The sequence below is a fragment of the Hippoglossus stenolepis genome, chromosome 10 (assembly GCF_022539355.2).
Source record: "Hippoglossus stenolepis isolate QCI-W04-F060 chromosome 10, HSTE1.2, whole genome shotgun sequence".
NCBI lineage: Eukaryota > Metazoa > Chordata > Actinopteri > Pleuronectiformes > Pleuronectidae > Hippoglossus > Hippoglossus stenolepis.
Genome location: NC_061492.1, coordinates 3,158,945 through 3,182,290, shown reverse-complemented (window position 1 = coordinate 3,182,290; position 23,346 = coordinate 3,158,945). Strand labels below are relative to the sequence as shown.

At 42.6% G+C, this 23,346-nt stretch overlaps 1 protein-coding gene across 4 annotated transcripts in view; it reads right to left on the bottom strand.

Annotated features, from left to right (window-relative positions):
* The window catches only part of slc4a11 (solute carrier family 4 member 11), an 85,855-nt gene that overhangs the window by 28,380 nt on the left and 34,129 nt on the right, over positions 1 to 23,346 (bottom strand). For 3 of the 4 annotated variants that reach the window (XM_035168633.2, XM_035168632.2, XM_035168634.2), the window contains exons 2-5: positions 18,470 to 18,520; positions 13,749 to 13,865; positions 5,374 to 5,417; positions 1,824 to 2,052 (exon numbers count right to left, since the gene is read on the bottom strand). In XM_035168633.2, the coding sequence (XP_035024524.2) occupies positions 1,824 to 2,052; positions 5,374 to 5,417; positions 13,749 to 13,865; positions 18,470 to 18,520 (441 nt within the window). The remainder of the gene's footprint in view (positions 1 to 1,823; positions 2,053 to 5,373; positions 5,418 to 13,748; positions 13,866 to 18,469; positions 18,521 to 23,346) is intronic. The other variant, XM_035168635.2, reaches the window with a different exon arrangement.

Genomic DNA, 23,346 nt, shown 5'->3' with positions numbered 1-23,346 from the left:
TCATTTGCATGTTTCAAACTGTAAATCTCGCTGATAATTTGTTACATCATTTATCCTCTGTACAATTAACCATCACCCAAATTCTCATTTAGCGTTATCCTGCTCCTTCTGCTGCAACTAATTAATTTCCCAAGAGTGATAACTCGACTTTCAGATGATTCAAAGCTCCTCATGTTGTTGCACGAGATATTAAAAAAAAATTTTAAAAAAGTTATGATCCCTTTTTAACTAGTTGGTCTAAAAAAACGCAGTAAATATTTGAAGACATTTCAGATAAACTTCTACACAAACTATGACTATCAATTCATGGTTGTGGATTGTTTGTTTTTTTTACAGCCATTGCTGATACAAAAATATTTTTCCAGTATTTCTCTGTATTGCTTTGTGCGATTTCAAAATTCAATGAAAGCCCTGAAAGCGCATTGATTTTAAAAAACAGCCCAGAACTGCGCAGGAAGCCTTTTTGTTTAGACGGCGGCCACAAAGAGACGGAAAGAAAAACTCTCTCTCCCTTTGCCTCTTCGTGGGAAGAGAAACCGTCCAGGAGCTTTCGGCCGCCGCAGCTCGAGAGTCTTGGAGAGCCATTTGAAAAGCTAAGTGAGTGATCGATGACAGAAGTCAATTATCACCTCGCCGATCTGTCAGAGGCGGCTGTGCAGGGCGAGCTCGCACACCGCCCACCTCTGACTAACCATCAACAGCTCTGGACACCGGCCCCGGCCAGACAGGAAAACACCGCACACAGATGTGCAAGGCAGGCAGCGCTTACACTGCGTCACCTCACGTGCTCTCACAGTGGAAAGAAAACCCCCCTTTCACTTGTTTCCTATCCCTGCATCTGCACGACGTCCTCCACCCAGCAGCCAGCTTTTCATATCCACAAAAATATAAAGATTAATCTACTGAAAACAAAAAAAGATCTTCGTGACATCAACTGGAAGGAAAGCAAACAATTTTGCCAAACGATTTCTTTTGTAAAAGCCGAGCGAGGCTTTAACAATGGATCCACGCTGTTATGTAAGGAGACGGATTTCTCCTGTTCTAACGGGCTGAGGAGATTCGCCTTAACCGAGAGGCTTTACTGCTCAGCCACAGCGATCTGAGCCCGAGACCTGAACTCAAGTGACAGGGATCAGATCCACACAGAACGAGCAATGAGAATGAGCAAAATCATTTCAATCAAAATGAGTAAAATTGCCATTTTAAGTCTGCATTCTGGAATCAAAACCCCCAAATATTCAATAAACGTGTTGGAATGATTTTTACATTTGTTTTATAAACCAGTCCAACGAGGTTGAAAAACAAACCAAAACATCTCACAAACATTTTCTGTTATCTTTAAAATATGAACAACAGCTCGGCCATGAATGGAAAACCAGGATTGTGTTAGTTTTGACCACCAGCTGTGTTGTTATTTACAGATCGTGCATTAGAATGTGTGCGTTTGTGCCATATGTTTGTCGTCTGCACATGCAAATCACTGCCAGAGCGATTCAACATATCGAGCTCCATTATCGGCAGCGGTGGCGAATGAACGAGCCCGATTCAAACATCTTAGACTTTTCTTTGAGTCTTAAAAAGCTTCTTGATTCTCACGTCTATCTGACGATTCTTCCCCGTGAGAAAGGCAGAGGCTATTTTTCAGATCGGTGTTGACATGTGCAGACGTCAAATGTTTTTAGGTGGGGAGTCAGGTGTTAAGGGGTCTTGGTCTGATTGTGGACAGGCACAGATGCTACACGTTCTGTGTTTGCTGTGTTTTTCACACATTTCTCTCATGCTGGTTGAAAGAAAAAAGCACATCGGCGGGGCTGCCTGCTTACCGTTGACCTCCTGAGCGCCTGCATCTGTGAAAAGCATGCTCATCACATCCTCGAAGTTGCAGCTGGGCTCGGACGTGTGGCTGTCGTGGCCCACGTGGTGCAGCATCCGCTTCAGAACGTCGTCCAGGGAGGCGGCCGTCTCGTCCAGCAGGATGCTGGCCCTCGCCAAGAAGCCGTCCAGGTCCCGGTGCGCCCGAATCTCCTCCTCGAAGTTCATCAGCGTCACATACTGCGGAGAAGATTGAATCCCTTTAAAGGCTGAACTAGATTCACTTCAGATGTCAGTGCTGATCATGTTGATCAGAGGAATCTTAAAGACTGAAACACATCATCACAGTGCATCCACCTTAGGTTCTGCAGATATGGTCAAAGGGTTCAGTTCTGAGGGCCTGTCTGTGCTTCATTGATAGTCATATTTGTATTTTCAATTATATCGTCATAATTATAATTTTCTCAAGACTCATTTTTGCTCTTGAGTGAAGGCTGTGGTTTTATGGTAACTGGGCTGTATTCATCTCGTGTGTTTCCAGTCTTCTCGACCAGTACAAGTTGCATTCAATCCTTCCCACGGTGCTTTTTTACCTTCTCTCTACCTCCTGAGCTCCAGCCGGTGGAAACAGCTGCTATAATATGAGTTGTTGAACAAATTACGAGATCAGATCAACGCACACAAAACATTTTAGGCTGAGTGCAACTTAATCTTACAGAGAGGAAACAAACGTGTATGTCAACCACTCACAGTTTGTGTTTACACCACGTAAACTGATTAATGCTTTAACCTTTATCTTGCTCCCCTCCACTAAATCAACTAATGTGGTTTTTCAAGATGGTAGAACATGGACAAGTTGCTTTATCCCTTCAGAGTTAATCAGATTCAGGACCAGTGGTGTCTAACAATCCCCAGAAACACAGACTGAAAGAATGGACAGAGACATGAACTCGATCAGGAGCCGCAGACTCCCACCAGCCCTCGATTTAATTGATTGTGTGACTGACAGAAATTCTAAAGACGAGTGGATACCCTGCTGTTCTTTTCAAAATAAAACACCAGGGAGAGGGTCTGGAGTCTTTGGAGCTATTTGTGTATACAGGGTCTATAAATAAATTTGATTTTGTTTTGTTTGTATGAAGCTGTCAATCCTTCAGTCTGGGAGTCTGTGAGAGATTAAAAGGTTTAATATTAAACTGAGCTCATTTCTCTTTGTTTTAGACGGATTTCCAAGCGTGGTCTCTTGAAGGCCGCAGCACTGGGACCATGTTCAGTTCGAAGAAGATTTATTTTGGTTCCAAATAAGGACAAAATGCAAAGTACGCAGCTGTTGCAGCAGAAACATACTCATTTCCAAATTAAATCTAAATACAGGGCACTGCAAAGAAAAACAGATCCACAACAAAACTCTTGGCGGAGAAGCATGTGAAATTGATAAAAAAAAAAAGAAGAAAACAGAAGGAGAGAGCAAACAAACAGAACTGAGATACAGAACAGGGAGACTTAGCGAGAGGAACCGGGGCAAGCTGTTGACTGAAACTGAAATCTCTGACAGGCCTGTACAGAGGAAGTCAAACCCCTTCGACAGCCTCGGCCACTGGTTTTAAACCATTGCCCTCTGGGTGCTGCTGCAAACGCCTCAAACCGTGGAGGTTGAGGGGAATCCATTTGTCCGTCGAGCAAGAAGCGACTTGTTTGTGCAGGATATCAGGAGTTTATCAGGAGTAGCCCTGCAAAACGTTTGATGACGGTAATATTACTACCTCTGTCAAAGAGATTATGGTTTCATCAATTACTCTTCAGTGTCTGATGTGCTAGTACAGAATACTCCTCCATTCTTCTGATGGCATTCTGGTCTCCAGGTCAGTTCTATGACTTACGGAGACGTCGCCTCTTAAATCTGGACCAAAAGCACCTGAGGGACAATCTGCCAACTGTGAAATAAAACATTACGATTTTTAGGTAAGAACTGAATCCACAGGTCATGAAAATGAAGGTTGTCCCTCCTCTCTGGGTGAGCATGAAACAATTAGCTGCCCTCGTGTTTGTTTGGTCTGAAAATCGAGTCTCTCCATGCCCGGACCTCCTGCCTGTGATGTGGCGTGTTCATTCATAAAGTAGATTAGGGTGGAAAAAGAATGACGCAGCGATGCAGACGTGGTAAACACATCATACCTCAGGGCGACCATCAGAATCCACAGGACCATCAAACAGGCAGATGGTTTAGAGAGACGTGGGGCTCTATCGCCCCAGAGCCACTCTTTATATCCTAAAATGCTAAAAATGGCATCAGCGGACAATAACGACGTGACTGGGATTTCCGATTTTCCGGGCATATTTTTAAAACTGTCAGATTTACAACGCACCGTCGTAAAGAGATTTCTCGCTCCGACCCGCTGCAGCGTGGACGAGCCAGCGCCACGGCTAAAACACTAAAACCTAAAATATGAGCCGGCTGCCAGGAGAGTCGGCATGAAAACATAAACAGCAGCAGACAGCACTTTCACAGAGAATATGTACAATGACAGCAGAGCCATTCAGCTGTCAGGCATGCATCACACGAATCGGATTGGTTTTTACAAACATCAGTGAACTGTATTGAATGCCTCTCAGTATTAAATTTTAAAAATCTTGATTAGGAAAAACCCCCGTTATAAAGCTTTGCATAAGGAAGACTATGTCAGGAACCATCGCTGCCTGCACCTGAAAACTAGAACGACCACACTCCGGTTGTAAGGCTCAGCCAATCAGTGCAGTCCCCCGATAAATACAAGGTCACTCTCTGGCGGGAGAGAATAGTAGAGAGAAATGTTAATTTAAATCCCTCTTGGAGTGTGAAGAGAAATATTTTGTTCATGTTTCTATGTTTAGAAATGTTTTTGAATCAACGTGTTTAATGAGTTAATTTAGCCAAATCTGGTTTAAACCCTTTTTTTTAACTTTTTAATATGTATTTTTGTATCTATATGACTAATTTAATCATTTAAATTATTGTTGAATTGACTTAAATTCAGCAGTGATCATGAGGCTTGGGTTGTACAGAGTTTCGAGGCATGGAGCTTCATCAGACAAAAGCCAAAATACCAATGTCGGCACCGGCTGACCATTTCTACTGCATTGAGTTCAAAGGGGTTTATCACAGTGGAACGCAGGATGAACACGGGGGTCTCGACGCTTCCCTCTCTGATCTGAGGAGTCAACTTCTTCTTCAGTTCGTGGAAGTTGAGTCTGATGCTGATTAGTGCCGAGGCTCCATTCGGACACCAGTGGAGTTGTGTCTCTCATGCGCAGGCTTCAAATACAGGAGAAGTTTTACACAACATCTCGTCTGTTTTTTTCCTCCATTTCAGCATTTGGTGCATTGCAGTTGTTTTTATGGGATGTTTCCAGCCAGACTTCAGGTGTACGATTTAAACCTCGTCCCTGAATCAGACATCCTGTACACAGCCATTAGGATCTGGATTCAGCTTGAGAGAGTTTCTGTGCTCGTTATCAGGTAACTGGGAATAAAAAACACTGGGATAACGAATTCAATTAAATTCAGTGAATGTGGATACTCGCCTTTCTCGAAGTGTTCAGCAACACACAACCGGAGTCGTCGGTATCTGAGGAGAAACACAACAAGAGGCAGGGTTAGACTTTCAAAGTGTTTGAACTGCAACGAGACACCGTCACTTATTGTTTTGTAGATGTTATACCTCGGTCATGTGTGTGAGAGTAACTGACACCTGAAGAACTCAGACTGGAAACGTCACTGTCGGTTTTTAGCTATTACTTATGTTTATCTGTTGTAAAATCCTGTTTCCTTGACTTTAAATGATGTTGTATTGTTTGTCTTTGTGTTTGGTTGTGTTGTTATTTGTCCTACTTTGTAATCACTGTTTTGCAAGGTGCTGTATAGATTTTAGTTATAGTTTATTACTATTATCATCATCAACAACAACAACAATAACAATATAATAATGATTTAGTGTCTTGCCTGAGGACACATCGACACTGCACATTGAAAAAGCCAAGGATCAAACCACCGACTTTCTGGTTAGTGGACGACTCGCTGCACCTCCATCCCAGTGGTGACAGTTGTGGATCTATTGGTCCCCACCCCCCACCCCTTCTTTCTATCATGTATCCCTGACAGATGGTGTCGAATCTTCTGTTGTAGTAAAACGTGGTGCTGCCTTGAAAATGGAAAAAGTCAATGTCTAATCTACCATCATCGAAATATACCCACAGTTGTGTGAAATGACCGATACACAAACAAAAAGTGACTTTTTCGATATGAACAAAAGTCTGAAGCAAAATCTATTTTTCACAAAAACAAACTGCAGATCTGATGCGGCCTGAGAGAGGTTCGTCTTTACCCCATTTTCTATTTTGCATGGATGGTGAATCTCGTTTTGAGACAAGTCTATTTCTTTAACCTTTTGACTTACACAACTTGAATTTAACACCTAATACAATTTGTGTAATTACCAGCTTTATCATCACCACAGCATGATACCTGATTATTAGTCTGGTGGCCATTCTTAAAAATGACCGTCCTGCCGTGAACATAAACATTGTTACAGTTGTGTTTTTAATGCCTTTATAACAGAGTGTGGAGAGGTGACAGGAAACAAGGGAGCGACAGATGGAAAATGACTCAAACCAGTGAGGTTGCGTATCGTCAGTGCCCCTGGGCCCCCGGTTCTCCACATGACTTCCGTCTTAAAACAATACACAGTCAAAATTAAATTATTACAAGTCAAAACGCTTAATTTCTTATGCTAATCTGTGCTAGCGTTGTAATTATAATGTTCCGCATTTGCATTTAAAAGCATTTTTTCCTTTCTCAGCGACAGAACATTCATTAGCGCTGGTGAAAAAAAATTCCAACACAAAGATCACAAGCAACAAACCGCTCAGCCCGTAAAGAAAAAGAAGCCCCGAGACCCTTTTTTCTAATAGTGAGGAAAATGTCAAGAGGCGAGTCTCTAAATGCTCTCGTTGAACAGGGATTGGAAGTTCTCCGCTGATAAGGCGTTAATACACACGTCTGTGGAGGCGCTCAGATAAAGTACAAAGGTCTGGATTCTCCCTGCGAGGAGGAAAAAAGGAAAAAGCCCTTTCATGTGAGGGGAACAATATGGGGACAAACCTCGGGAATGAGGTCTGCAACACATAACTACCGGGCTGTCAGCACCCTGCTGACTCTCATAAAACAAACCGCCGCCGCCACCGTTACATAACGCCGCTATCGCAGTTTACTGTGGGGAGGACGTTATTAGGTTACCATGGGCTTTCCTCCTCTGATCCGCGTGATGCACTGTGTCGGCTCCGTCTGGAAATCAATCGGTGCTTAACTCCACCCTCCAGCTACGTAAAAAAAGCACGCACACACACACACACACACTTTAACAATACAGCCAGCCCGAGGAAAGCGCCAGGATATCGTAATATCAATAATCCAGCCACAAGTGAACATGTGTGAGTCTGCAGAAAAAGGGGAGGGGGATGAGGGAGCGTGGGCTTTGATCTCTACACCAAACACCTTGCCATCATAAAACCCTGCAGGCGGCGGAGAGAGGAGGAGAGTCCCAACCCCTGCCTCGCTGGGATGAAGACTATGGCAGGGGGCACGTGTCGTGTGCAGTGGATTTGGATCATCAAAGCCGCACAATCAAAAAGCACACGGCCGGGCTGATCCGCTCCCACAGGGGAGAGGGAGCTGCGGCTCTAATAGCTGCCAGGCTGCAGCCGTGAGGAGATATTCATATATTCATACAAGATTACCTTGTCCCCAATGATCACCTCTTTCTAATGGCCTCTGTACGTCTCCATATACGCTGACTTAAAATAATCCAGGGGGGGAATTTCAGGCTTTAGGATTAGGCAGAGGAAGTGTCAGAATGTGACACGGGCTTGTTTCCACTCTCGGTTCCTTATCTGATCAATGTGCTACTTTAACTGTTGATTACATTCAGCCAGAGTGTTATCTAATGTCAGAGTGGAGTGTTGTATTATTTTACTCATTAAGAGATGCAGGGTGGTGAAGGTGGACGGCTGAATTACTGTGTGATGGGAGAGATCTTGCAGGCGAACAGGCTGCAGTGCCCTTGGAGCGGAGGCTGCACGGCCTGTTTGCATTTCAAATGTGTGTTTGAAATAAAAAATAATTGGTTCGGTGGTGTGGAAACAAGGAGAGACCATGAACCTGGGGTGTAAAAATACCACAGGTTCGTGTTTTTTCACTGTCAGAATAGCCGACTAGATTTCAGCCATCTTCCAAACCCTGCCTTTCGTGTTACGCCTGTATTTATCTCATCTGATTCAGTGTAAAATTAACATATTGACTCGACCTATCCCTGAGGTTTAAAAGCGCCTGAGGCAATCTTACGGGATCGTAACCATAAACAGCAGTTGCAGAATAATTTAAGATTATATTTTCCCCAAAACGGAAAAACAGGTAGAATACTTCAAAATGCCCTGATGAAAAAAAACCTTGACCTTAGCAACAAAAACCTGGCAAAAAATGTGAATATTTCAGAAGTTGACTCTCGCAGCTTTTTACTGTCGGGCTGTTTATCGACCCAAAGAAAGTATTTAGTATGAAAGTACATTTTTATGCTTCTCCGAAATGTAGAAGAATCAGTCTGCTTACCAGAACTCTGCCTTCCTGATGGGTTAATAAAAAATGAAATAGTGAAATCTCACCACAGTAAATGAAATGCATTGGTCAGTCCTTTCTTTACTGTGTGAATTCATGAAGCAAGTCCTACACTCGGGGTTGTCAAGGTCAAGTCGTGACCTTGGTCAGAGTCTAAAGCCTGAAGTTTCCCGTGTGGGAGACGGCCGTCCTTCCTCTTGACTCCTCCACTTTAGCATTCAGCCAAATTGATTGAACCGGAGTGAGAGTGGGGCAGAGCGGCGACAGAAATATAATCGTGGAATCAATTCTATTTATGGAGAGCGTTTCGACAGTTTCCCTGACAAAGTTCTCTGAAGAGAGAAAAATGGACGAGATCGTGTCAAAATGATTCGGAAACAGAGGAAGATCTCAAACAATCCCTCGAATTACCGGCTAACGACATTTTCGCTAAACTCTTCAGTTTCTCATCGTCAGCACTCGCTCGGATTGAACGGCCGTGGATTCACTTTGTCTGATAACACTTTGACACCGATGCTGAGCACATGAGGAGGCTGTGATTCCTCGGACTGCAAATAAAGATGGACGACGCATCTTCACTTCCTGGGCACGAATAGGAATATGAATGGAATATTCTCATTGGAGCAAAATAATGTTTTATTCAGAATGAGGTCAATAGTCAGTGTTTGAGAACATGACAGGAACCATCTTCATTATTCAACAGGTACTTTGACTTTTTCGTTTGTTTCCGTGTCCCATCCGCTAAATGGATGAGACAGGGTTTATGACTGATACTGCAGCCAGCCACCAGGGGGGCGATTGAGACATTTTGACTTTACTTTAAAATATATCGTCCATCTTTAAATATAGTCTACAGCTTGAACTAATGCAGTCAAGTAAAACAGTCCCGTCATAGGTCACAGCTTCATGAAGGTTGTAGGTTCAGATTCCGTGGACTCAGGAGATAGAATGATTCAGCGTTTTAAATCATCACCCGGAGGAAAATGAGGACATTCGGGTTCAAATAAAAAATAAAAGCTCTCGACGGAGCTCGTATTTGGGACATTGAATCTAAAAATGCGGTTTAAATAACTCCCGACGATGGAAGCCATTAAAAGTCATATCGTTAGTATGGTGCAGCTAAATATCCAACAGGCAATAATATCACAAAGGTCAACAGCGAAGAATTATTAAAGCATCCACAGCCGGGACTGTATATTTCTCATGGAAGAGGTCACCGTTAAATAAAGGAGAAGGAAATTAATTAATTATAACGGACAGATGTTATTGAAATTGCATTACGATGGAAGCTGCCGTCTCTGAGTCTGATGCAATCACGAAGGTCTTTGCTTTTTCCAAACCGCCGCTGATTTAGGCAGACAGGACGTGATTAAAAGTCCCGTTCAGAGTCCTGCATTGATTTGAAATGGCGGAAAAGGCTGCTGCCGCTGCTGCTGTGGAATAACAAAGCTACATGATAATTTGTCACGTGAATTAAAAGCTGAAACGGGCGAAAGAGCCAATGATGCTGGCGTCAAATGTATGTGAAAACCAAGGGGAAGACTGGAATGAAAACAAAACACGGGAATCAACATTCAGCTCTGACAATCTGGGGATAGACGCTGCACGACAAACATTCTGCACCTGCGGGGGACTTTGTCTGATGACAGCCGAGTCGATTCAACATATTATATCTGTATAGAGGGACTGAAATATGGTACAAATACCAAGAGCTGTTTATCATTGGATTGTGATTAGATATCAATTGATGATTATATTCTCAGATTGACTTAATTTAGCTACTGTCAGAAATTACCATGCTATTGCTTTTAACATTGTTTGGTGTATTAGGATTATGTAAAAATAACAAATTCCCAAACGTCACCCAGACCACCCGCTCCTAATTCTGAAGTTATGAAGTTTGGGATTCCACCTCTCGGATTGATTGGATATTGTAAATTTGAATTCATTAAAATACGTATTTTTTGAATAATACAAAACTCTTTACCGGCTCCTACATGATGAAAATAACAGAACTATGTTTAATTATTATTAACATATTTCCCTGAAAGATTGGGAGATGATAGATTAAAGACAGAGCGTCTGTGCTACACTTTTAAACTGAAGAGGTTTAATTTCAAACCTTAAAGGGAACTTTGAAGTATATTGTGTTTACGGGTTTTGGACCATGTCTTAAGAATAAAGATACTGATGGAACCACTGATTTTATTTCAAGCTGTAAACTCAGACATGTTCACGTCTAATGACAAGAGCTCGACCGATTCGCTGGGGGGCGGATATGAACCTATTAGATATTATTTGTATCTGCTGCTTAGTTATTTATTCAAACTTTATGGTCAAACATATGAAAAAGTGGTGCCATTCAATTACTATTTAAATCATAAATTAGTTAAATAATGTCCTTATCGGTGTCAAAGAGATCATTCTTTCATCGCATGAAGCCCCGACTGTAATCTGACACCTTCCCCTGAGTGTTTTACTCTGGAAGGGGAGTTTCTGCTGTTGTCTTCCTCCTCTGACTCGTTCCCGGCTCCTGTCAGACGCCTTAAGTGTTACTATGTACGGAGAATCAGCCCGAGTGACATGCTCACCTGTCACATTCAGACTGAATCTCTCTCTCTCTCCATCTCTCTGCCTCCCCCCATGGTGCACCTGTGACTGTTGCCATGGCGATGGTAACCTGTTGACCCGCGGGTTTCTGGTAATGGGGTCAAAATCATCTGCAGCTGCAGCCGACAAGCTGTCTGTCAAGTCAACACCTGCCATCGGGCTCCGGCTGGACTCCGGCTGCCGCAGACCTCCACTGAAATTAGTTTAAAGTTGTGTGAGGATTTTCTCACCCCCCCCCCTTTCGTTTTTTCCTCGTGACTGAAGCCGTAGAAATCTGCCATGACTGCAGACGCACGCTCCCTTTGAAGAAGCCTCGTGTTATGATATTTTTTTAAAAAAGAAGCACTTTGCTGAAAGTGCAAGGAACAAGATAAGTGAATCGGGATATTGATCACTTGGCAGCGGCGAAAGCAGGAACAGGCATATTCAGAAGGATATCTCTGCAAACTGAGTGTGACACACATTCCCACTTGTAATGAGGTGGAGTTGAAGGTTGCAGAGGGACGTCTATATTCTATATGCATCAGCAATTCTAATTAATCAGCTTCTTGCATGTTTGGTTCTACACTGACACACTTCCAGTCAGTCAGAGAAAGAACAGACCTGTTGAGAGAAACTGAATTTTCAGTAAGAAAACCTCGTTCAAAATCCGAATAACAAAAACTGCAGCCTTGAAAAAAATCATTTCCTAGCACCTGAGTGGGAGAGCAGGTGCATTTTATTGTTTAACTAATATTTCTTTCTTTAGTGCATCTTCAAGGAACAATATTTCCCATGAGCCTCAGACATTTAGCGGTCCGGTGAAGTTCCCTGGCGAATCGAGGGGGTCATGGTGAGCGAAAAGCTGCTTTCAGACAAGCCCTCTTTTCCTGAAATTATCCAGTGGGGCTGTATGTGAGAACGCAAACGCCCGAGTCATTTGCTTCGCACATCTTCTGGAACTTGTTTTGCCAGACCTCTTGTAAAATGTCCAGACAATGTTAGTCCATGTGGAAATAGAGCAGGACGACTTCTAGGACGCGACAGTCGTGATAACTGGAAGAACACAAATACCTCCAGGATGAAAAAGAGGAGGAAGGACGACGAGATTCAAGAGCGTTTGCTGATGCAATGTAAACAATTACAGTCGGCGTGTATCTCCTGCAGTTTACGAGACTGCTGTGACTGAATTTCGTGGCGAATGTACAAAGCATAAACACCGAAAAATGATTCTGCAAAGCGATCTGAGCTCTGGGTTTGTGTTAATTATCTCTGGTTGTGAGCACAGACGCCCGTGGAAGTGGAATGAGCAGAGTGCGGATCCTGCTTCAGTCTGTCTGTCCTTGTCGGGGAGCAGATAACCAGCTGTCCGCAGACATCAGCGCGATGTCTTGTCAACACACAAACAGAGCAGATAAATTAGTGAGCAGACTTTCTGTTTCTGTCCTGTCTGGGTTCAAAGCGATCATTAGAGTCAAAGTCTGAACTTTGTTGAAGCCTCCATCCTGACACCCTCGTGCTCGGCTGTAGGAGAAAGCATTTATTTTTTAAAATAAGGATAATGATGATGCCCTTTGCAAGTGGTGCAGATTCTTCTTATTCTGGCTCAACTGTTTTTGAACACGTAAGATGTCTCGAAGACAATAAAACCTGAGTTTACAGCTGATAATTTGCCTGTTACACAATTTCATATTCAAGGAAATGACCGAGTTGCCCGCTTGGTAATTGTAGAAACAGATTTAAGTTCCCAGGATAGATTCTGAGAACACGTTCAGCAGCACTGGAATGTGTGCGATGTCACTGAATCATTAAGAATTGAATCAAACCGAATTGAATCAAAATTGATCAATTCTGAACTAAAATGAAATTTAATCAAATCTGCTGCAAAAACTTAAATTGTACGGCTCCGCCAACTTTCAGTCTGGATGTATTTTTTTCCCCGGACTCGTACAAGGTCACCGTGACGTTTGACCACTGTAATCGAATCAGTTCATCTTTGAGTCAAAGTGACAACTGGTCAAATTTTGAAAGAAATTCACTTAAGTCAGATTTGAGATATCGTTTTGAGAGGCCACAGTGACCTTTGACCTATGAGCAGCCAAATCTCACCAGGTAATCCGTGAGTCTAACTAATTTAAAAAAGGATCCTCTCAAGGCGTTCTTAGCATAACACAAGGTCACAGTGACCTTGACCTCCAAACTCTAATCAGGTCGTCCTTGAGTCCCAGTGAATGTTTGTGCCAGATGTTATTAAATTCTCTCTGGGTGTTCCTGATATATCACATTCACGGGAACATGAGGTCGCTGTGACCTTGACCTTTGACCACCAGAATCTTATCAGTTCACATTTGAGTCAAGGTAAGTGAACGTTTGTACCAAAATTTAAAGACATCCCCTCAAGTACCTGAGATGTTGTGTTCACAGGCGTAATCTGTTCCCTCGTGAGTCCAAATTAATATTTGGAGGATTCCTCCGCTTGAATTCTAACAATCTTGAGACTAATCAGTATTTTAAAGAGTAGAACGTTTGCATAAGATGTCCTCATTTCTCTTTCTTGCAAACAACTCCCTCTCTTCTCTCCTTTCTCTTTTCATCTTTCGCCTTCTCCGACTCCCTCTATTCTCTCCTCCTCCCCCAACACTATTCCCCAGGCCGCTCTCCATCTCTTTTTCCCTCGCTCACTCCCTCTTTGGGTACTGACCTGGTCCGGGGCTGATCTGGTTGTCATAGAGGTGGATGTCATCTCCGCAGGCGATCGGCGAGTCCTGTCCCTCCTCTCGGCCCTCGCTGCCCTCCTCCTGCTCCGCCTCCCGCTGCTCTGGGGACACAACAGCACAGGGTCACTCCTGATCCTCGCTGGCTTCACAATCATTATCCTCGGCCAAAGTAGCTGATTTAAATACCAAAGTCAAAAATACCAGGAGGCAATTTGAGGTCCACAAATGTAATTGCCCCATTTGAACACATGAAATACATATTTTAAATATGTAAAATCTTCATGAGTAGAAACTACAATTACAGAACCCCCAAAGTGGCACGATTTTTATTACAAGAAATGCAGCTTTTCCACAACAGCTTAGTCGACAGTCAGTGAACCGTCCTGACAGCGCAGCCTGGTGCTGAAAAACAAAACAAAGAACCTGGAGAATTATGAGCAAATATTGTGTTTAGTGTCACCCGAACATTTTACACAGGAGCTAATTGTCAGCTCAGGTTTCACTCGCTGCTCCTTTTCATTTCATTTCACAAAACCGTGTGTTAATGATGAAACCATGCAGTCTGCTTAAGATGTATAAACGTCTGTGACAGGCTGAATTATCTATTTGGGTTTGAAGGCAACATTTATTTTAATAATTGAACATTTTACCAATTATTCCTTTAATTTACTAAGTCATTTGGTCTATTGAATATCATTACATAGCAAAAAGGACCATTGCAAGTTAGTGACATTTAAAAAAAAATCTTGTTTGTCTGACCAAATGTACAAAATCATTCTTTTTAAATGACCTACGTGATTATTTGTTTTTCAAACTACTTCTCATTTCTGAAATTCTGCTGAATCAGATACAGGTTTGTTTCCACAGATCTAAATGTGTTGGTTAATGATCTAGATTTAGTTATTGCTTGTTGCTGATTTAGTAGATTTAATAGATTTAGTTAGTAAATCAATAAGAAAAGATGAAACTCACAATGTTTTGAAAGTGTGAGAGATAATAGGATAGAATCAAATATGTTCCTCTACCTGTTTTTATTGCTCCTTATTTTTGGGGATTTTAACAACCATGTGTTTTACTGTGGCATTATTTATTGATGGATGTAAGTCATCTGGAAAAGTACAATTAATACAGTTTTTCCTTTGCTGATCAATTATCACTGTTGCTGTCAAAATAAATATCACCTCGATGTCACTGAAAGCAAAGAGATGTTCTGCCGAGACAAACTAATAATGTTTAAATACGTATAATCCCGACAGACGTTTGTCAGTGGATGTTTTCATATGACGTTGTTCACGAATCAGAGCGAGACGAAGGTGTTTTTCTTTGGTGCGTACTGGTCAGGGTTTTGTATTGAAGAAAGCCTCACAGGACTCAGCCTGGGGCCTGTTTGTATGACTCATCCCAGTCTCTGCTCCTGACACAGCAGCACCTTAAATCCAATCCCCCCCGTCACTAGTGGGCTCCCAAATATCATCCAGCGATCGGCTCGACGCGACCGGGACAATATCTCCTACTTGTGCTCTTTATCTGCCGACCTCATCCACCATTCAACCAGTTTGTCTTGTGTCGGGATCATCCCTCCGCACTTGACATTATTTGAACCTTTCTGTGTCGTCCCTTTGCCGGCGTCCCTCTGCGCCTCAGACTCACCGGCTGGGCTCTGACTTTCAAATCACCTTGGGAGAGAGAGAGCAGCGGCTGCCGAGCAGGAGAAGCAAATCGATATTCATTTCGAAAAATTACATTTCATTTCTTATTTGGGGCTATTCATTTATATATATACACCTCAGAATCAGGATTTGTATTCTTGTTTTGTTTTTCCAGCGTCATTTGAGCAATAAGTGGAACAAATGAAGCCGAGCTCCCCCTCTGAAACAGTGACGGGTCAGAACCAGCAACATGTAGAAGGAACGAGGGCCGAGGGACGAGGTGGTTTGATATGAAAACACTGAATGATGGATGTGCCCGGTGTTCTGCAGCAGCCTCTGAGATGTGTTTGGAGCTGTGACGTACAGAAACACTACACGTGCACGGCCTCATCATTACAGAATTAATCAAAGTTCTACATTCACCTTCTCTTACTGATTTAAAATCATCCGAGCTGCAACAAAACCAAAGACTTCATAGATAGTTTAATATTCAGACAATGTTGCGGATAATAGGTTTTTATTATCTATGTCTTTTTCTCACCCAATTGAAGATGAGGGTAAAATCTGCCTTTTTCTGCTGCTATTTTTATTCTAAGAGGATTAGTTGCGAGGCAACAAAGTGAAAACAGTTTTATTCTCGCTTGTTTACATGTTTTCACTCTTACGTGATGCTGTGGAAAATAAAAGCCTGTGGAAAAAATTGGGTCTGAGTCCTTTTTGCCATCAGAGCGACTCCTGGGTTCAGTGTCTGGGCAGCAGCACACTTCTGTCTGTAAATACTCACAACTCACTGTGGGTGAGCAATCGAATTTAATGGCACATATTCTTTAATCTGAACCTCTCAACACCGTCTGCAGATTATTACTCTGATTCATTTGTCTTTAAATTCATAAGTGTCAGATAACAAGCAAAAGACAAATAATAGATTGAATGAAACTGGCTCCTCTTCTGATTATAGATTAATGATTAAAGTTGCTTTGCAGCTCAACTGAGGAACATTTGCGACTTCCAGCTTCTCCCTCGTGAGGATTTACTGCTCCTCTGTGCCTTCGTCTGCTGTCGGACACAACAAGTAGTCGCACGACATCGACGACGACTTAAGGAAATTAAACAGCGGCACTTTACCTGAACACAACTTCAAATACAAGCAAAAACCTGTTTGCGATAATTGTATTAGTGCAGTGTCATGATGATCAAACCCTCTCTATAGCAAGCAGGGCTCTTTTACTGTGTGGACTCGTTCAGGTTTGAAAAAGACGATAACAGCTAAATTACAGGTTTTCCCACAGTATTTTAAATTAAGGTCATAAAGCGAGACATTAAGTTTCAGGGAAAACAGCTGAGTTACTATTTCATGTTTAATGAGTGTGTCTGGCATTTAGACTTCTTCTTTAAATCACATGATGAGCTGCGTCAGGATCTGCGAACTCGGCAAAACCCATTTTCACCCTGAATCCGTCCATAAAATCAACAGATTTAACCAGAAAACGAGCTTTGACGTCGGCTCCGAACGTGACGAGAGAGCTTCGAAGTCAGAGAGATACCCTGCAACCCCCATGATGCATCTCTGCTCCATCAAACAGGAAACCGCTTTACACAAGGACTTCTGGAGGGATTGCTATGAAACTTAGTGGAAGGATATGATGTCGGTCAGGAAATATCCAGATCAGGGAACCCTTTTTTTCACTTTCTTTAAGATTGCGAACGCACAACTCAGCTTCAGGCACTTTTGTCTGTTTGCTGCTTTCACTCTGTGGCTCGGTCTACAGTCGGTTATTATGAATGTTGTTATTTCTGTATCGCACACTTGTTACTCTATGAGCCGTGTGTCTGTTTACCACTGATTTGTGTTGTTGCCTCTCTGCTGCGCGACTTGTAAACTAAATGATCTGTCAAACCATTCTGGACAATAATGAGAATAGTTGGCATGGCTTTGTATGTTCATCACAATGTGTATTTTCATTTGTCAAGGTTTCTGAAGGTGGATTCATGGCCTGACTTGAGTTTTTCACTTCTTGTATCTGTCCCACTTTGATTCTCATCCATCACCTCAGGTCTGTCTGTCTGTTTGTTTGTCCGTTTGGTTTCTTTGTCGACAGGATTACACAACAACTACAGACTTCCACTAAACTTAATTTACATTATCAAAGCTAGATGGGTGTTTTTTGAGCTTTTGGGACAGCTTGATTGAATTCAGGGGACTGTTGGGCCTCGGTGGAGGTTTGTGCTCTACCGACTTTCATTCTAGTTTGACCTCTATTCACCATTTAATCCTGACATGTGCAGCTGTGATCAGATTCAGTCGCCAAGCACAGAAAAATGAGCACGTTAATGGTCACGAAGAACATTATGACACAGATGACACAGGCACAACCGGATCACTTCCAGCAGTTCAAGGCCAGCAACAGTTGTATCTTGTCCACGTCACCCTGCTCACAACCTTTGGTCGTCCGGCAAGATTCATTAATGAACCTCTAAGATGGTGGACGATGCGTACTTGCCCACAGTAATGTAATTGCATTTATATATCGTGATAGAGGGTTGCCTAATAAAGATGGTTATGTTCAGGTGCAGCGGGGGGGGGGGGCCTTCTGTGAATCTGCAGAGTGAATTGGCGTGTTGCAGAGAGGGAATAATTGGCTGGGGGAGACAGGGAGATCCAATGCAAGCATATTCTGTCCTGACTGCTTGTGCTGCACATACTAATTGGGTTCCTCTCCTTGGCTTGAAGGTAATGAAGCCGCTGTTATCACAACAGCCTGAGCAAAGTTCATTATTTATATCCAAATGCAGCAGAGTGTGAGAGCTGGGAGAGTTTTTCTGTGCCGCGCTGCAGCCGCAATCTTCCAAGTCACATCTTTCACTATGGATATACTGTAACTCACATTACTGGCAGCGTTCAAGTAAAAAAACAAGATATCCCCCTTTCCCATCATGGTGAGTGGATCTCGGTGTTTTATCCACCGCTGCGTCTGCAACTAATCCTGATTATTGCTTTGCTGTGTTTTTGGCTCATGTTGAAAAGTGCATTTATCCGGCTGGTGACTCAGACTCACCCATTTCTTGAAAGAAGTATCCATTCTTGGACATCCCAGAGGGAGGCGCCTCTGCAGGAGAGAGCAAAAGAGAGAGAGAGAGAGAGTCATCAGTGAGGGTGGGGGGTGGTGGACATCAGGCCCTGCAGGGAGCCATTTGCATTTTGAAACTCCATACCCATTATTTGTTATAATGACTTTATTCTTTATTGTAAGTGTTTAATTATTGGTATGAGAGATGGTTATGAATAGAAATGAGAGTCAAAGTGGATTGAAACGTAAAAAGGACGGTGTGGATACAGAATGAATCGTTAATGCTCACGAGAGTATCTGCCCCCTAAAGGCCGTAAGGGGAACGTGACGACGCTGAGTCGGGTCATGACACGCTGAAAACAGCCCCTGCAGAAGCGTGCAGAGCGTTTTAATGTGCGGCGAATTTTCCGTTTTTTACTTCTCGTCAATAAAATTCCATGAAAAGACCAAAATCCAACTGTGAATTGATCTCATTATTCTCCGAGTATCTGAAGCTTGAGATTATTAGATTATTCCTCTGAGCCGCAGAAACTATTACAAACACATCAGTGACTCACACAGTTGCACTGGGAGACGTGCTCCTTTATTACAATGAACACACACTGGGTAGTTTATTCTGTGTCGAGCCCACGTACGCGGTCCTGCTGCCGGAGACACCCGCCCGGCAAGTGAATCAATCCACAGCTGGAAATAGTCCCTTAAAGGTGTTTATATTTACTCCTATATGAGCAAGAATAACACAAAAACAACTCCAGCACATTTCTTGTAACGTGGTGGAAAGGTGGGATGTTTTTTTGACACAACAACATATATTACCTCAAGGTACTTCACACCGCACGGTCGACACTTAACACGATCATAGAGAAACTCAACAGTTCCCCAACATTTGGTTCAGATCCAGACAGCGATCCCCACGCATCTGATCCATGTACATGTATTTGCATTATGGTGATGAAAGGCCAGTGATCGCGTGTCCCTGTTGTCTTGTAATAGTATTTGTTGACAATAAAAAAAGCTTGTTCGGCAGCTTTACCCTCTCGTGTTCTGACGGATGAATTTAATTTCCGAGCAAAAATCACACCGTGTATTTTCTGGGTCTTGTATCCAGGGGGGGGGGCGTATGTAATGATGGTGATAGACCGATGGAACATTTACATTTTAAATCCCTCTGATTAGGAGCCGACTCACATAAACAAAACGCTGTGTTTAACCTCGCGAAGCCAAACAAGTGCCGCAGGTCAGAGGCAGTGTGATGCGAATCCAAAGCTGTTATACTGGCAGGAATAAATGCAGGTCACAGGTTTTGGTGCCTGATGGGATGAGAATATCACGAGAGGACGATGTGACGCAGAGGAGACATAAAAAATGTTACTGGGGGGGCAGTGGACATGTCAGTGTAAATTATATGTTAATTATTTTCTAATTGTCTACGAAAATGTTGGAAAATACAGAAAAATGCTGGTGAGAGTTTCCCCCCACAGCTCAAGGTTATATCTTCCAATTGCTAATGAATGGTTTACAGTGCTGTTGTTATGGAAAACAAGAGGGAATGCTATCAGTTCAGCTTCAGATGGCTGAGTTTTGTTGAAGAATGCAAACATTGGACATTTTGGCTAAACTGAAAAACGAGTCTGCTGGAGAGAGTGGGTCAAACAAAGCTCCCCAAGGTTTTTTAACTTCCTGTGGATTCCTCACACATCAGAAAAACATCCAATCAGCGCCATCGTTTGGATTTGCAGGGTTTCAGCATTTCTCCGACATTAATTTAGACTGCGTTTCTTCAGTCTAAACAAAGTGTCGTCTAAACAATGAAACTTGGAGAAGTTTCCCAAAAAAAAACCAAGGTGATGTTTTTTCGATTTCTTGCTCCGTCTGAGCAAAAAGTCTAAAACCTACATTTGATATGAAACTGGAATAAACATCATCACATCTCAGGGAAAACGACAAATTGACTTGAATTGAAATTGTTGCTTATCAATCTTTTCAGCACCAAATGAATGTGGCTGATGTTCAGGCTTAAACTTTGCTTGAGTCAAAGGAAAAAGTTATATTTTGTGAATTCATTCGCCAGCGAGGCTCAAGGTTCCCGAACCCTTTTTTTTCTCTTCACGACAGTGTGAACAGCACAAGTCACAAGAATCTTATCTCTGCCAATTCCAATTTGGACTAAAGGTTAAGACGAAGGCGACCTTGACACCACTCCAGAGCAAACATTCGTCACAACACTGATCAGGTGCGAGTCACTCAGTCAATACAAATACATTGGAGACGGCAGTGATGCAGATTGTCAGCGGAGGGACACCGAGGTGTTAGAAGTCATAAGTATTTGGGGCGACATTTCTGTTCAAGCGTAACTCGGGGGCTGCTGTCGTGTGTTTGAAAACGTCTCGCAGGAAATGGCCAAACAGTTTGAGTCACAACCTGCTAGCTATGCAACGGGAAGGTGGAGCGATATCACAGCTCAAGACTCAGACCAACAGGAGGCATCTTCACGTTGTTCGGTTCCACCAGTCTGACTGTGATGGCGGCTCGCGTCTTTAAAGGGTTTAAAACCACTGCTGTTTTCATGCTTTTTTCCCAGTTGACAAAACAATGCTGTGTGTTTATTGTCCTGCTTGTTGCTGCGATTGAACAACGTGACACGGTGACGCCCTCGAGAGCAAATAACCTCAAAGACCATAGTTTTTCTTTGCCTTAATATATCCACAGAGATTTGTTAACAGAAAAAAACCAGAGCGGTAACAGTGAACAGACTATTTAAACGTTGTAATACAGGTTTGGGAAGTGAAACTTTTTCTCCTAATTGGGCCAAAGCTGTCAAATATAGCAAAAAAAAATTATTATAATAAACTGGGCAATCCTGTAGTTTAACCGGAGGGCAAACAGAAGAATTCCCTTCAGAGCGGTGAGAAGTGTTATCAGAAAAATAACATGCTCATTAGGTGGAAGAACTGCTAACAGGCAATGATTAGAAGCAATACATACTGTTTTCATCTGCGCTAATACATTCAGCGATAATCCATAGTGAGTTTTGCTTCCAGGCAACAGTGGGGTATACAGCATTTTCCCCTAAATGGAGGATATCTCATTTTGGATTTACACTTAATCTGGTGAGCGGTTCTACTCCAGAAAGCACCGACAGAGACTTTTCCAGTACAGCGTTTTGCAGAGTGTTTGTCGTGGATGTGCGCGGCATTCGGATGACACACAAAGACGAGACAGATATGGAGCGGGGGATACTTTGAAGGTTACTGAGACATTGTGGGCTCACGCTGGAAGAAAAGAGGGATGAGGGAGGATAAAGGGGAGGGAGGGGGCTGTCACACTACTAGAATCCAGTGAGGCTCTTTCTTCAGCATTAAGCCAATATGTTTGCATATTCGTCCCATAACAAAAGATCGACAATATGTCTCCGCGCGTATTTCCCCACAGTCGTCCAGAATAAGGAAAAGAAACACAAGCGCTATCTGTTAGATGTCAGAATTAGAAAATCCCATTTCTTTAATACGTCGAATCTTAACCGACCGTCCTCTGAAACTGTGGAACTCTGATAAAGGGGAGAGATGTCAGCATGTAGAAGTCTCCCCTCTTAGGGAGATTCATGATAAAGACAAGTATAAGTACAAATAATACAGTAATACCAGTTGCAGCTGTTTCTCTCTGAAACTGTAAAAGTGACCCGCACTAGAATCAGTTGTCGTCGTGAATGCGCCTGTTTCTCGATTAACACCACTAACGTTGAAGAGCTCCAGTCGCTGTTACGACAGAGCGCTGGTCACCTTTTCGTTAAAATCTTATTCAAGGAATAAGTCACGTGTCCAAACAGCGCAAAAATTCCCAAAACAGAAAAATGCATGGGAATAGTTTAACGTGCATATTTATTTTTGTTGAGAAGATTATTACGTCTGTACAGTAAAAAGCCTGTGACGACACAACCTTGAGCCGTTAGCTTAGCGTAGCACAAAGACGGGGCCTGGGGGCAGGAAGCCAGGCTGCGTTCAACCCCTCTTTAAAAACCACGTTCAATCTTATTTATTTAATATGTACATAAACCTGACTGTAAAAGCAGGGGATGGTTTTAATGGGGAGAGGTGCCTGAATATCTCTTGGCACTGATTTTCTGAGTCATAACCTCTCTCAAAACAGAAAACTTCTTAGTTTTTACACTTTGGTTTTGTGAGAATAAAACCAATGAGATTTAAACAGTTCAGTGTTATTTTCCCTCAGTGCTAAGCTAGCTAGGCTAACTGTCCTCCGGCTCCACCTTCACACTGAGCTAACGGACATTAAAAGTTTAGTTTTGACCTTGTCATCTGACTCCCAGCACAAAAGCACATAGGCATCCCATAATGATTCACTATTACTTCAAATGTAATAGTACTAACAGACCCGATGTACTTACACGGTACTGTATTACTGCTGCTATGTCATTAGTTATACGATGGAGCTTTTCCACATCACAGAATCGTTCTAAGAAGAAGAAAAAAAAACACCTTTGACGTCTTTTTAAAAATCTAATTAAGCTGAAATTGAATGAATTGAATTATTAGATGGATGGAGTGACCTTCAGGATCGGTCTGACTGACGACTCGCAGAGAGAGAGAGAGCTTCAGGGAGTGTTGAGCCTCTCACAAGGAAATGCATATTCCTAGTTACCTTGAGATGCGTGGTTTACACTGCTGCCATTTGTTGAAACAAAGGGGGGAAACAAATGCAACCATGGGTTAAGTTAATGTCGAGTTTTGTTCTCACGAGGATTTACAACGATGACAACGTGAGAATAATATACATTTCTGGAAGTATTGTGTTCTCCATCCACGTTCCTCAAATCAATTTCCTCATTTGAACTGCCATGTTAACACAAA